General features: G+C 41.9%; 1 protein-coding gene across 3 annotated transcripts in view; it reads right to left on the reverse strand.

Moving 5' to 3' along the window:
• Positions 1–4,055: 4,055 nt before the first annotated feature.
• Positions 4,056–15,358, reverse strand: part of ncapd3 (non-SMC condensin II complex, subunit D3) — a 19,952-nt gene continuing 8,649 nt past the window's right edge. For 2 of the 3 annotated variants that reach the window (XM_015058511.1, XM_015058510.1), the window contains exons 11-35: positions 14,296–14,548; positions 14,157–14,195; positions 13,323–13,406; positions 13,156–13,229; positions 12,921–13,055; positions 12,605–12,825; positions 11,953–12,144; positions 11,480–11,577; positions 11,288–11,397; positions 9,986–10,093; positions 9,499–9,613; positions 8,708–8,803; positions 8,388–8,626; positions 8,234–8,313; positions 7,987–8,124; positions 6,910–7,043; positions 6,593–6,801; positions 6,385–6,495; positions 6,075–6,242; positions 5,811–5,920; positions 5,613–5,677; positions 5,478–5,525; positions 5,282–5,344; positions 5,097–5,145; positions 4,056–4,256 (exon numbers count right to left, since the gene is read on the reverse strand). In XM_015058511.1, coding sequence (XP_014913997.1) covers positions 4,187–4,256; positions 5,097–5,145; positions 5,282–5,344; positions 5,478–5,525; positions 5,613–5,677; positions 5,811–5,920; positions 6,075–6,242; positions 6,385–6,495; positions 6,593–6,801; positions 6,910–7,043; positions 7,987–8,124; positions 8,234–8,313; positions 8,388–8,626; positions 8,708–8,803; positions 9,499–9,613; positions 9,986–10,093; positions 11,288–11,397; positions 11,480–11,577; positions 11,953–12,144; positions 12,605–12,825; positions 12,921–13,055; positions 13,156–13,229; positions 13,323–13,406; positions 14,157–14,195; positions 14,296–14,548 — 3,009 coding nt within the window. In that variant the 3' untranslated portion in view covers positions 4,056–4,186. Of the gene's footprint in view, positions 4,257–5,096; positions 5,146–5,281; positions 5,345–5,477; positions 5,530–5,612; positions 5,678–5,810; positions 5,921–6,074; positions 6,243–6,384; positions 6,496–6,592; positions 6,802–6,909; positions 7,044–7,986; positions 8,125–8,233; positions 8,314–8,387; positions 8,627–8,707; positions 8,804–9,498; positions 9,614–9,985; positions 10,094–11,287; positions 11,398–11,479; positions 11,578–11,952; positions 12,145–12,604; positions 12,826–12,920; positions 13,056–13,155; positions 13,230–13,322; positions 13,407–14,156; positions 14,196–14,295; positions 14,549–15,358 lie in introns of all 3 variants that reach the window. The other variant, XM_015058512.1, reaches the window with a different exon arrangement.

Genomic DNA, 15,358 nt, shown 5'->3' on the forward strand with positions numbered 1-15,358 from the left:
ATTTCCCAAATTTTTCCTTTTTTTTTTTTTTTTTTTTTTTTTTTTTTTTTTTTTTTTTTCAAAAAATCACAATTTTCCTTTGTAGTTACTACTTTTGCTGGCCTGTCGCATGAATAAATAAAATGTTCTAAAGCTTGTGGTGAAAACCACAAGTTTAAGGGGTGCAAATACTTTTGCGAGGCTCTGTATTGTCAGCTGCATCCTTCAGGCCTAATTTTGTATTTTTGTAGCTCAGTTGGGATAAATCCTGATGTTACCTACAGGTTAAGCCATGTGCTTTTCTTTCTGTCCACACCCAGTTAGTGTGTCTCTGAGCAACTGATGTGAAATATTTGAACAGCAGCGGGGGGGAGGAGGGGAGGGGAGCGAGCAGCAGTGCTGTCTTTAATTACCAGCCATGGGGCAACACTGAACTATACAGCTCAGATATTGTGATAAAGACTTCATCACAATAGTATTTTTTTCAGTTCCACTTTAAGTTCCACACACACACAGGTTGCACTTTTTTTCATCCCTGCATTGTTATAATACTTGGCTTGATGTTATCTAAATATCAGATTTCTTCAAAAATATTAACTCTTTAATGGAGGTCAAATCTTTTGGTAACTTTTTTTCCCTACACAGCGTTCATCTTCTTCCTGGAACACGAACACTAAACGGAGTAATGAATTTGAGACACTTCCACATTCTCCGTCTAACATCACTCTGATACGGCCTCCTGAATCCACGTCCTTCGACCCTTTTACTTTTCACAACTATTTTCTGAAGAACCTTCTAAGTTAAGACCAAAACTTTCCAATGAAGGCCGCGGGTGGTAGGTAACAGGTAACCACCTATTACTGTTTGCATGCACTTCCAACTTGATTGTATGAAAAAAATATATTATTCCTTATAAAAATATAGACTAAATAGTTAGTAAAAATCTCATACAACTTAACTGAAAACAAAAGTTAACTTAAACTGATGTTTCAAGTTCAAAAAGTGGTAAAAACTTTTTTTTTCTTACAAAAAAGAAGGTGCTCTGCTCAGCTGAAACCAGAACTAAACAGACCCATAAACCTACGTATAAATTACCTATGACCTATAAATTAAGTGGCTCAAAACCAACACTGCACATCACCCTGAACGCATCATTCCCATCTTGTTCGGATCCTTTGGTTGTTTTGAGGCTCATTTGTTATTCTGTGTTCTTGCTCAGGGATGGTCTAGGGAAATGAATGACAATCTCATTCACTTTCAGTCACAGGATGTTTTCAACAGAATTAATGAAATTAGGCTCTACCAGTTGTAAAAAAAAAAAAAAAAAAAATCTAATTTTGCCTTCTACTCTCTCCCCTCACACCTGCAATCAGTCAGCCAATCAGCCCAAGTCCGTTGTTTCACATTTCCTCTCCCATGACTTAAGCACTTCTGCTTCTGTCACTCTTTGCTGGATCCTCCTGTTAAATCCCATTATCTCCCCATCGTTATTTTTGGATTTCTGTATTTTTTTTCCCACTAAAATATTCTTCACTTGCAAGCTGCCTCTTGCCATTTGGGTCCACACTGACACATCTTCAAACATAGTGGAGGCAGCACCATGCTGTAGGGATGGGGTTTTTTATTCATTATGGGCAGGGGTACTGGTCAGAGTTGATGGAAGAAAACCTACTGGAGGTGGTTCGCCCTCCAGCAGGACCACCACACCATGAACATTAAGCAAGAGACACAACTGGGTGGTTTGGATCAAAGTCCAGACAAAATTCCAACTGGAAATCAGTGGAAACACTGGAAAACTGATGTTCGCAGCTGTTCCTCATCCAGTCTGACTGAACTTAAGGCTACTTTAGGAAGAAGAATGAGAAGAAATGCATCTGGAGTCTTCAGTCAGGAATGAGTGCTAGAGGCATTACCTCTAAAGGCATCCATTACCTGTAATGCCGTCAAAAAATTTTTGGAGAAATTTTGTTGAATTTAAATTTGTGGATTTTTATTATGCTGATTTTATCCTTAATTTAGTTGCACTGTGTAGCACTTTGAGATTTTTGCTAATGAAAAGTGTGGTACAAATTAAATTGATCATAATTGTTTTCTTCTTTCTTTGTTGGCATCCACCGAGTCCATGGCGAACTGGCTTGGAGAAAATTCACAATAACTTTATCCCGACCTTTGTTTCCAACAATCACTCAGGTTTTATGCAGTGCAATCATTCCATCTTGGAAATAGAAATCTTCAAAATAATAGTTAACAGTTAAGTTCTGACCATAGTGTAATGATGGGCTGCTCATCTTGGTAATCCTTCCACTCAAAACTGTTTCTCGTACACAATTTGGCTTAGATGATCCACTTTACATGTTGTAGCACAACACAAACCGTTTCTCACATGAAGGTTTAGAGCATAAACTAAAACCTGTGAGTTCACTGTGGAGATATTGTGAGAGCAACAATAAAAACCACCGAAAATATGAAACAAACCTGACTTCACTGCTTGAGCACACAGTCTGTTATTAATGTCAGGTAAACATGTGGTGACTGTTCCAGTCACATGTTAAAAAACAGTCTTTTAAAATCCTAAAAGACATTATGGAACATTTCAGGATTCATCCAGGTAGCTGATAACGAGGGTTTTCTGAGAAATAGAATTATGAGAGTTTGTTTCAGTAGAGCCGGTTAAAGCAACAAAAACCCCTGATGTGAAATCTGCCAAAGTTCAAACCGCAGAGGCTTCAGTTCCTAGACTAATAAACCCGAGACAGGAGAAATGTTTTACTAAGATTCATTTCATCACCATTATGTAAGGAATGAGGCAGACTGCAATCTCTTGGAACACCACAGCAGGTTCTAGTTTTCTAAAGTCTTCTTGACTGAAGGAACGGCAGAATTCACCTCTTTTTCTGCCAAATTTGAGCACATAAACAAGGAATTTGACTTTGGTTCCACTCTGATCTGCATGAAGATATCTAACTATACAGACAGACATTTGAAGAGGAGCAGCAAAAGCAAATAACGTGGATTTGCACTGATGCATTCCCTGTCTAAGACATGCTACTGTGGAACTGTTAGCATGTCATGAAAGTCTTCAGTCAGAGATGCCGTCAGATGCTTTGCAAGACTGACTTCTACTGGAGACCCTTTTTGCCCACAGTGTTACCATCCATGACTGAAGAAACTTGGGTGATGAGTTACGACAGCGATTGATTTCCCTTTGCCATAAAGTATTTTTGAATTAAGATAAATGTCTTCAACATGTAGTCTGCCTCCCGTCAGCAATTTTTACAAAGAGTAAGACACACACAGGAATTGTCTTGAGGGAAAGCTTCCAGTTTCTAAGAGAAAACAACCTTCTCCACAGCACTACAGTTATAAACTTCTGGAAGAAGCTCCAAATTAAAGACGAAAATAAAGATGGTGGACTGTCAGATTCAAATATTTAAGCAAGCTCCTCTCTTCAGTTCCATTTGGCTACATTGCTCCAGATGGATGTATGTTCTCAAGCCATTTGTCTCTCGGATCCTTTTAAGTCCATGAAGTAATTGCGAGCACTCCAGAGGAAATCCCTGTTATTCTAAGCAGATAGGATCACGGATGTTGCATCTTTCCTTTTGCTCTCAAGAACCATGAGAAGGAAAAGCGTTTCAGTGACGCTGACCGAGACAAAACCTTACAGTGCGAGTGGGAGGTACCAGTATGAAGGCCAACTGTAGGCCCTCAGGGTATGGTAGACTAAAACTACTCAGAAAGAGTTTTTAATTTGTGCAGCACATAAACTGAGGATTCAAAAACATGATAAGTTTATAATCAGTTTAGTTAGGCTTTGAAACACCCCTGATCTTAATGTTTCCCGATATATTAAGCCCTGTTTTAATATTTGGCACAGACATCCTTGTAGGTCTTTAAACACTGTAGCAGAGATTTGGGCCCACTCTTCCATTCAGATCCTCTCCAGGGGCTTCGCGTAAAGCGTGTGTACGCACAAAAAAAATTGTGCGGCGCCATCTTTTAACACACAAGTAAATCTACGCAAACTTTTTACTTGCCGTGAAAACGTGATACGGAGAGAAAGTACATTAAACACCTCGTTTTAGACCTCCTTTATTAGCAAACGTATAAAATAAAACGGTAAGAGAAACATCAAAGCTGGAATAGACTGGAAACAGGAAGAGATTAAGTATTAAAGACAGGATGTAATATGGAGAAGCTGGAACAGCTAAACTCTAGATGATGTTTTCCTCTGCTGGAGAGGGGACTGCACGTTCCACCGCCTCGGCCCCGGAGCCCTGAAAGACAACGAACGGCAACTCTTCACAGGACTCACAATGGAGCATTAAAAACGGTGATTCATTCACCTTTAATAAATGAAATAAATCATTAAAGTCGTTTTATAGACTGAATGAAGAGAGATGACAACAGTATACTTGTGTCTGAGAAAACCACCTTCGTCATCAACATATTTAAAAAAAAAATAAAGGATCTGAAAAACAGCGTTCATAAAAAAATAAGAAGTATTTGCGTTATAGTATATTCGTCTGAAAGTGAGTGTTGTGTACCTTCATGCTCCTCTGAGTACAGTTTTATCATCAGCTTCAGTGCTCAACCTTTTGAACTTTTGCGTTGTTCAAACACGTTTTTCCCACAATACGATTATAGTACCAACAACTGAGAAGAATTATTTTCTTCAGCCCCAAAGCGTGATGGAAAATAAGTCATGCTTGACCACAACAGTTTTTTTATTTTTTGCCAGAAAAAGTTTGATCTCATGTGAGCAGCTGTGAGCCTCAACTGTGTTTGGAGACTTGATTTTGAAGCAGGAGCATCTTTCTTTCTCAACACCATGCTGCAAATCCCTGAATTAAAACAATTCTGCTAAGCCAAGTGTGTCAAAATGACTTCTAGTGGATCACTTTGTCATAGAATGAGCTTGGATCTTTTTTTTTTCTTTAACATTGTATCCATTCAAATTTTTGTCTTAATAACAGTTTGATCTGAAACATTCAAGTACGAGGAAAAAGGCAGGAACAGAAGAAATCTGAGGGGGCAAATATTTTTGTTCATGGTACCTGAGAGAAACCCTGGAAAAATCTCTGTGTATGAGGTTTAGAGGGTAAAGTTAGACTTACGTCTGTTCATTTGGTCTCACATGCAGAATGCTGGACTCTTCATTAGAACCTGGAAGGACAGAACAAACAGCTTACTACCACAAACTGGGACATGTGGAACCCTGGGGGGGACAGAGTGCCCTTCTAAAACATAGAAAGTCTTATTTAGAGAGGCACATTTAAAAAAAAAACGGGGAAAATCTTACTTGTTCCTTGGTCACTGAAGATTGCACTGAGTCCTTCGTTAAAAGTGAGGCTGGCGCTGAAACCTGTGGGAGATGCAAATATTCAGCTCCCATGTTTCCACAAAGAACAGTACTAAAAGGTTAACCCTTCAATGTAAAAGCTGAACATTTGAACCGACGCACAAACGACTGAGGTGAAAGGAGGAAGGACTCTTACTTTTTGGGGTGCTGAAGGCTCTGTTGCCGACACCTCCTTTAATTATCGCTGTAGGAAAACATCAAGCAAAAAAAAAAAGTAATGTTTCCCCAATTGTAGAAAGAAGCCGATGTGATCGTGAAGGACGGTTCTCACCTGTTCTTCTCAGAGTCAGAGACTTAGACTGACTCTGCTCCTCCTGCCTGGATGAGCCTGCTCGCCTGATGGAGAACGACAAACACAGTCGCATACTGTTCCCTTAAAATTTCCTGCCTGCGTGCGGACCTACGGGTGGATTCTGTTGGCCGTATATCTGTGCTGCCTCAGGGTGAGATCTAGAACAGTAGAAGCTACCTGTCAGTCAGGGCCAGTCTGGACGAGGCGGTGCTTGGACGAGGCGGCTGTGGTGTGGCGAAGTTAAAGGGCAGGAGGGCTCTCTTGGCGGGAGACCTCGGATCCGAACTCTGAGGAGTAGAGGAGAGAGCGATGACGCCTTCAGTGTCAGTCAGAAACTCACAGCGTTTTGGAGCTTGGTAAGACATTCTATGGCGATCATCTGGATGTTAAACCAGGGTAAATGAAAGAGTTTGCTGTGACGTTTGTTCTCTGCTCGATAACCTTCGCAGTGGGCGTCTGGGCGCCAGGCGTCAAGCTGCAGTTTTCCATCTGCTCCTCCATCTCTCTTTCCTTTTCGGCCGTCTTCAGAGCAAACTCCACTTCCGCTGCCAGCTGCTCGTCTCCAGCGAAAAACTCCTTCACCTCGTTACGGTAGTCCTGCATCGTCACCTGATGGAGAACGTCGAACGCAATTGATGAATAAAACTGCCCTTAAATTTTTTTTTTTTTTTTTTTTTTTTGTGGAGCTTAGTTTGAAATTCTTCTTTAGATGAGTGACAAAAAAAATATGATACGAGTAAAAAACCCGTACCTTAAGGTAGCCCATGAGGTCTTTGAGGACAGGGGATCGTTTCTGCTCCAGAAGGTTCTTTAAGCTGATGATCAGAGGAACTGTGTTTTCTATGAAGGCCTTCTTCTGAACCTGTGGACAACAGCAGCGGAGCGACGCTTTCAGTCTCTGCACAGCTGGAATTTGTAGCAGCAGAAAGTCGCAAAGTTCTGATGGGAAGGGCTCCTACCTGCGACACCACCTTCTTCTGCACCACCTGCAGGACGGCTTTCGTCATGGTGGCCATGTTCTCCTCCTCCGGCTCCTCACTCCCAGCACCCCCTGCTGGCGCTGAAAATGCCTGCAGCTTCAATTCTTTGAGACTCAACACGTTGAAGGTCTCTGACAAAATCTCAGCACCGTCTGCATCCAGAGGCAGCTCCTCGTCTGCAAAGCATGCTGGGACAGAAACAAAAGAGGAAAGCTATTACAAAAAGGTCCAATTCTCGCGTCTGATCCAAACTCCAGGCTATAATTTGTGAGGTCGGTGAGTGGCCGTGTGGCTACCTAAGACGGTCTGGTTGATCTTGATGGTGGTGTTAAAGCGCTGGGCGTCTGTGAAGTGTTCCAACAGGAAGCGATAGATGCGAAAGCGCTTCTCACGGTGCTGAGCGCCCTTCAGGGAGAACAAGACCTTTTCTCTTCACAAAAGAAAAAATAAAAATAAAAATAAAACTATTAAACGCATCAAATAAAGATGGGATTTCAGTGTGTGAGCAGAGATAAAGCAGGTCAGCAATGATTACTATAAGAGAAGTCTGCTGGTGACCAGAAGGTTTTCAGACTGAAACCAATTTGCACCAAACCTAGTAGGAGTCACATGTCGGATGACCGACGATGCCATGTGGTCAACAGTTACTTATTTTTGGAAAGCTGCATCTCAGACCCTCAACATGATCTAATGTCAGTTGACAGATAAGTTGGTGCCACCAGGAACATTAATCAGAATTAACTTTTATATGTGCGACATTCACTGAAACACGTCCCATTTCAACTGAACTCAAAAAACGTTTGACGAGTTCATATAAAAGGTTCTCGCCAGTTTGTATGAAAGGGCTTCAATATGGAAGCTATTCATTAGCTTATATGAAAGCTTCTCACTAGTTTACAAGCCTCGCCAGTCAAATCTGTTTTTCTGTGTATTGCATATTCAGATAACATGATACAAATGGTTAAAACAAGATTCATTTTGTGTTAATGACTAAATTGGCTCGAGATTTAATTGACTAAAATTTTACTGTAGTCAACTAAGACTAGACTACAACAATTCTGATGAAAAAATTATGACTAAAATTAAATTACATTTAAGTCAGAAGGCTAAGACTAGCTAAATTTTCTTTTTTTTCAGAAATGCAAGTAAAACCCTTATTTTCCATCTCTAACACACACAGTGTGACATCACCTCTGCTACAACAATAAATTAATGACAAAGCACAACCAAACGTCAAGGGCAAAAAAATAAATAAAATTGTTGTCAGTGCTCTCCCTACACATTCTTATTGGACAGCAATATCAGCTAAAATTGGTATTTTTAAACTTTACCAAAAGCTGCAGATTTATGATGTTGCATCTTTAATCAGGTACCTTTCACTCTGAGGGAACTTGTTGTACGACGTGTGTTTGTTGTACGAGTTAAACTGGAAGATGCACTCGATGAAGTGCTGGCTGAACATCTCAGGGTTCTTCTTGAGCAGCCGATGAAGCAGGCAGTATTCACACAGACTGCAACAGGGGAGAAGCAGACATGACGTCGGCTGCGTTTTTTTACATACAACACTCCTTTGCTTTGTTGTCAAAGACAAACTCCAGTGGACTTCCTTTGGTAATTTACCTGGCAATGGCAGGAACTGGATCAACCAGGGCCATCATAAAGCGGAAGAAGAGAGAGCCTTTCCATTTCACAAACTCCTCCTGGGAACAGAGTCAGGACGGAGGGTCAGACCCACAGCTGGAAGGCCGTGGCAGCGGCAGTCGCTCACACTTACCTGGAGCAGGTTGGTCAGCATGATGAGCGTCTGCTCCCTGATGACGGCTTCGTCGTCTCGGAGGCAGGCCGAGATGTTGGGGATGTAGTGATCCACGATGTTGGTGTAGCGAACACACAGGTCGCACATTATCACCACAATGTTGTTGCGCACCGCGACCTCTGTGCCAACCTCCAGCTCTCTGGCAAACACCGGCAGGTATTTCTGGACCAGTTCTTCGTGTTGCAGACACAGCTTCCCTGATGCCACAGAGAGAGGACGGAGGGATTAAAACGGGCTTGACAGAACGTGTGAGAGATCGAGCAGTAGCAGAAGCTCACCTAATGTGATCACGCCGTGGGCTTTGATCCTGGTGGGCAGAGAGTTTTCTCTGAACTGAGACAGAGGCAGTGATGCTGGCAGCTCCTCCTGACAGGCTGTTGGTCACCAGCAGCAGAAAACAGAATGGGTCAGTCAGGAGCAGATGTTTTTCATACAACACTGTTCTCAGATCATAAAATAAAGGCAAAAACAAACAAACAAACAAAAGATTTTCTTTGGATATCTACAAAGAAGTTAGCTAAATAAATATTGGTTATATTTAGTGGTGCACAGATTGCAGTTTTCTGGCCGATCGCCGATTACCGATATTTTTAAAAGCTTAACCTGCTGATTCCGATTTTAGCTGATACCAATCTTTTTGGTCTGAAATGTTGCTCAATATAGCAATAAAGTTTTTGAGTTGGCAACAGTGGGGTCACTATTGTTAATTGTAAATGTGCAGACAGAACTTAGTGGGCTGGTCTGTCAGTCAAACCTTTCTCACCAGAGAGCCAAAGAGGACAGAGGTTGGTTCTTAGACCTTTGCCAAGCTAGATAAGACCAGTGGATAAGATCGGCTTCACATGTAAAAACCGGCCGATCACTGATCTCCCAAAATTAAGGAAATCTGCACCAATAAATCGACTGGCCGATAAATCGGTGCACCCCTAGTGATATTGCCCAGCTTTGTCGTTTTTCGGCTGCAAACAGTTGCCTCTCTTTTGAGGAGTGTAGGCAAAATTGGCTCATGGAGTCAACAGGTCAGCCATGATCCGCTGACGTCTCAGTGGGATACAGAATGCTTTCGTACCCGCCAGCTTCTCGGAATGTGACGTCAGGACAGATTCCACCAGCAGCACCGTCCTCTTGCCAACCTTTGCTGGACAGTGAAGCGAGGCCACGCCCAGAGTGTGGAGATGCTTTATCTGGAACACAGAACATCTGCAATCAGAGGAGCAACGTCCCAACGAGGCACATAGACCACTGAAGAACAGCTGCTCTTTCTTCTAAAGAGTTAAACTACTAATAAGAAATGTACTTAAATAATTTGTGCCTCGGAGCCATGGGAGCTGAAATCTATCATTTATGTCGGCACTCTTCAAAATAGAGATTTCTGTCACAATTACAGCAGTGAAGATTTTCTCATGATCATGTAGATAACTTCTAATGTCACATTATGGATTTTACTATAAACAACGATGAAGTGTGTATTCTTGCCGACTGTAACAGCTTTGGTCCTGACAGGTAATTGTTAACTTCCGCTCTGAGGGGGGTGGTGAGGACTGAAGGGGTCTCACCATCAGATCCTCATTGAGGTTCTGGGTTCCGTTCTCACTGAGGAGGACGCTGGCTAAATGAGTCTCACAGATGGACACCAGCTCACCACAGTGTTGGTTCAGGAAAGCCTGGTGAAAGAGAAGGAAATCAACCATCAATCAGATTCTTCATTTTTCCTGAATTGATGAAAGATAATAAAATAAATTATTTTTTTATTATTTTCTTAATGCCACAGTATACGACCTTTACAAAAAAGCCATGATCTTTTTTTTAACACATATTTGTTAATATCCTTAAGTCATGACAGTTTAAGACGTTTAATCTGAAAAGAAGAAAAAAAATCGTCACGCTCCTCTTGATTCTCCCAGTGCTAACCGCAGAAATACACCACTTAATCAGAAACAACCAATAAGAGCCAGGAGGAGGGTTTTAATGCTGCCAATCACTCTAGTGCTACCCCCGCTTTCTTCTATGCTAACTGCTAGTGCTACTTAGTATATTTGGTTAGCATAGCCACTGATGACAGCAGATAAATAAAAAGTTCTTTGTCCGCCATTAGCACATTCAGCAAAAGACCCTCCCCTTTGATTGGTTGATTTGGACTGTGAGGGGTGCCTCTCTTTGGATGGCAACAGCAGTCAGTGATGGAGCACGATTTTTTCACAGATCATATTATTATGTCTGTGACAACATGGCGACAGGTTGAACAAATATTAAAACACATTTTTGTGAAAGGTACATACTGCAGCTTTAAGCTGTCAGAGTTTAGGAATCAAGGGAGTGAAATTCAGTGTTCTGCTGCGTCACTTGTAAATGGTCTGGATTTTTATAGCGCTGTATCAAGTCCAGAGGACCCCAAAGAGTTTCACATTACATTCAGACCATCAATCAATCAATCAATCAATCAATCAATCATTCACACGCTAATGGTGGCAAGTTACTGGATTGTAGCCACAGCTGACTGAAGCACCACCGGGACGTCTGATCATCACGGGTGAAGCGTCTTACCCAAAAACACAACAATGGAGAAGTATTGTTTAAATATATTTAAGGAACTGGAATTTTATTTATTGCTCTATGAATGAGGCAGTCAGATAATTAGGAGCAAATCATCAATTTTGCTAAACTATAAACTAAAAGTTTTAGTTTATAAACTATGTACATAAATGTAGCTTTGAGTTCTGAGCATGTTTAAGTTAAAAGTAAAATAAGCCAGTTCCTAATCACGCAATTCTGAAGCGCTGTAGTGATTTACAAAGACAGAAATTAAGAGTCTAAACATTTCTATACGAAAGAGCAGTTAATGTTTCTGATTTTCCAACCTGTGTGAGTTTGATGTCTTCATTACAGCCAAGTTGGTAAAGCGTCTGCATGGCTGCACTGATCACCTCCAGAGACAGACTGAAAGTCTTGAGCCACGACATCAGATCAGCTAGTCAGAGAGGACAGAGCGAAGGAGAGACATTAGGACGGCTGATGGGTCCTCCAGGACAGATTCACGTCCAGCTCCTCACCAGCTATCCTGCCCTTGGTGTCCTCGTTTAAATGAGCAGCAATGTCTCCGACAACAGAAAGGATGTGACAGCAGTTAGTCACGTCCACATCATGTGATCTATGAAAAAAGAAGAAAGTCAACATTAAAATATAAAATGCAGGGTTTCCCCCAGTGTATTATAAGCCTGGCGGGTCACCAGGCTTTACCTGTGTCCCCACCAGGCTAAGCTTTGCTTACTTATTTCAAACTTTTTAAAATGTTTGCATTTTATTTTTTAAAGACTTTATAGTTGGTGTTCAGGTATTATTATTCCAAACCTTCCAATAACACATAATTACAAGTGATATTTTAACATTTTCTGTCAACTTTAAAAAAAATTTAACCCAAAAATCCAACAAGCCGCTGGATGAATGACTGCTCTAGCGCCACCAAGCTTAGAAAGTTTTCTGGGGGAAACCTTATGAATGTACAGGAAAAAGCCGATGTCCTCACCTGACCATGCTGTCCCAGGCCTCCAGGATCTTGCCGCATGGTATTGTGGACACTGAGGGGACAACCTTGGAGAGCAGCAGCCAGGCCCCTGCAGCGTGCTCCGTTTCCGTGTGGGAGATCAGGTTAGAGATGAATCCTGGGGTGAACTTGTTCTGTTTGGACCAGATGGTGAAGGCCCTGCTGAAGTACCGGCTGTGGAGGGAAAATGTCGTCTGTGACTTCAACAACCAAACGCCTTTATCTCATTATTGTAAATGACTTACTCTTCTACTTCTGGGCATTAAAACACAAACAACTACACATGTAACGCACATTCAATCATTCACATGTTTAGCATTTCTCCCAGCTTTTATAGAGGCGGCCCATGTTTGCTAACCATCGACGAGTCAAGTATGTGGAAAACATTAATAAGCCATATATTGTTTATCTGAGGCCTGTTAGGAAGCAGTTCATTTTTAATAATTTTAGGAATCTGATTAATCTAAACTCTGAATGCACCAAACATTTGTCTGATATAATAAAAATCTACCAAATTCAAATTTCTCTCCAAACTGGCAGACTGCTCAGCTGACTGACGATGAGCTCAATTTGCTCGTCTCTGCAGGAGTTCAGAAAATAGATAAATAAGGTTTGTGAGGAACAACATGCTGACCTGAGGTTCCGACACTCGTTACACAGCAGGTCAAGCAGGTCCCAGGTCAGCCTCTCGCTGTTGTCCAGGTGCCGCCTCTCAGAGTGGGGCTTCACCTGACTGAGCAGAACCTGGTCCAGAACCTCCAAAGCCTTATCCTGGACAGAGTTCTCAGAGTCCACCACAGCTGGGACCACACCCAGCAGCCACGCCTTCTGGACTTCCATGCAACCTGGTTTAGCCTGGCGGCGACATCAAGCAGTCGTTTGGTGATTCCTAATCGTCACATTTTTTAGCTCACCTCTGAAGACAAAGACAGTGAAGAATCCAGTCTCACGGTGAGCAGTTCTCCCAGGCACTGTAAGGCCTTCTTCTTCACAGACACAGCCGGGTCTCTGCTGCGCTCCGCCAGGGTTTCTAGGTTCTCCCGGGTTGTGGGAATTACGCCGTGTTTCAGGAGACCCACCAAAGCCTGAGCAACGGATGTCAGAACAGATGGATGAAGCAGAACGAGGTGAAACACAAACAGCTGGAAAACGTGAAGCCGTGCCACGACGGTTTGATCGGAGTACCTGCAGAGCCGCTTTCCTCACGTTGGTTTTAGAGTCTCTGACGCGACGCAGGAGAAGGGCCAGGTTCTCTTTAGCTGGAGCGAAAATACAACATGACATTTGACGTTCACTTTGTCAGCGTGTAAATACGCTGACTAAACCGGGACATATGTGGAAAAAAAGCTCACCATCGCAGCTGGAGCTGTCAGCACTGCTGAGCTCCACCGTCCTGAAGGGAAGAGTTTGGTAGGTTTTCTGGGAACTAGAAGATCCTACAACACAGAGGCATCCATCAACATGCAATACTTTGGTCCACTTTTAAAAAAAATAAAAACTAGTGGATCTATCTGCTCTGTATGCCCACAGGACAAATCTGCTGAAAAATGTCAACCATCACCCAGGCCAACTTCCTCACACCCATCTATCATCTAAACCCGCTTATATGGACATAAAAACAAAAAAATTAAGACAATAACATTCTTCTTGAAGATTTTATAGTTTAAAAGCCATCTTAGGTCTTAAAATAATCCCACGAGTAAGATTTTTAATGTTTTTTAATAATTTTTCTGTGGCTTTAACCGTTTGAGTTTGCAGCCATTTTACTTGAAAGCTGACAGACTTTGCTCTTTAAGCGGAAGACGATGGATGCACACATGGTTACATGGATTCCTATTGAACTGCAGCTGTTTTTACAATCAACATTTTAAGACCCGATCAATATAAACGCAACCCTGTTTATATTGATTGTTTAAGCAATCCAGTTTTAGAAATCCTTAACATTTTATCATGACTTTGCATTAGTTTGGAGTGGAATGCTTCACATAAATCCTCCACATGTCGTCTGCTGTGGAACTTTAAGCAATAAACACACGGATGTAATCGCTGTCTGATCTGGTCAGTGATGCGTCTTCACAAATACAGACTTCCAGCTAACACCTTTATTAACAGTGAGCAAGTTTCCTGCTGCGAGTTATCTTTCCAGCACAACAACAAGCTCTCAGCCAGGGACGGTCAGGCTGTACCTGTGGTGAGCTCCTCTTCCAGCACCGTCTGTGTCCCAGCTAAAACAGAAAATGTAGGTATATTAATGTTGCTGTTTGCTGTAGAGATTATTATTGTTTGTCCATATCGCCCAGCCCTGGAGTCTAGGTGCTTTCTCACTGGCAGAGAAGAGTGTGTGGACGGCCCGGGTGACGTTGAGCGATGGCAGCTCCAGACACTGAGCCAGGCAGGAAAGGGCATGGCCCTGGACGGTGGGAGACTCGTCCATTCGTCGAGCGAACAACAGGTCCTGGATCAGGAACTTGTGTGACATGAACCTGGTGAGGTCCGGATCCTGACATTCCTCAGAGCTTCTCTCCGGCTGAGTCAACAAAACCATAACCACGTCCACGGAGAATAGGCGGTGCACCATCTGCAGAGAAAGCAGCACCTTGTGCAGTCAGACTGGAAAGACTCCAGTTTTAGCAACACCAGTTACAAGAAAGTTAGCCTCCGGTTCTTTCCTTCAGCATGACAGAAGACTGAAACATTTTAACATCTCGGATATTTTTGGATTGAGGTTTTCCCCAAGCCAGCAGGCTCAGCTGCCTGATCTAGGTTTTCACCTAACAGTGGTAATTCCTTATTCTGGGATGCTGCCATACAATGTTTGACCAACTAGCTCACTCAACACTGGAACCAGGAAGAAGCCGAGGAGAAATCCTTCAACTAAATATCTAAGCACAGTCTGTAGCAACTCCAGACGAGACACAATACTGAGATTTTAACATTACCTTAAGGAAAACTTCAAATATCACAATTATGCTCCATAAAAGTTCTTTATTCTCCATCTTAATGTGGTTTTTCTGTCTTATGTAAAGCACAGGAACAATGGCATTGTCACACTATGAGAAGTAGGGATCTCAATGACAATGTTTTTTTATCCATCCATCTAATTCTTCAATTAATCAGTTATTCTAAACAATTACCATACTTTTTTTTATTTTTACATAAACATTTTCTTTTATGCATCCAACAAAAATAAATAGGTTGGATTCCGACACTAGATAAGGTTTATATGGAGCCACTAACATTACACCACACCGTGAGAACAGCTAAGAACATTTTTTGTTTTTACACTTTTACAAACTTACTCAAGTCTACGTTTCAGTCAAGTCTACCAAAAAAAAAAAAAAAAAAAAAAAAAATCCTTTTAAAACTTTTTATTACAGAAAGAAAAATA

The sequence above is a fragment of the Poecilia latipinna genome, unplaced genomic scaffold, assembly GCF_001443285.1.
Source record: "Poecilia latipinna isolate Pla-1442-1.1 unplaced genomic scaffold, P_latipinna-1.0 Scaffold1545, whole genome shotgun sequence".
NCBI classification, from domain to species: Eukaryota; Metazoa; Chordata; class Actinopteri; order Cyprinodontiformes; family Poeciliidae; genus Poecilia; species Poecilia latipinna.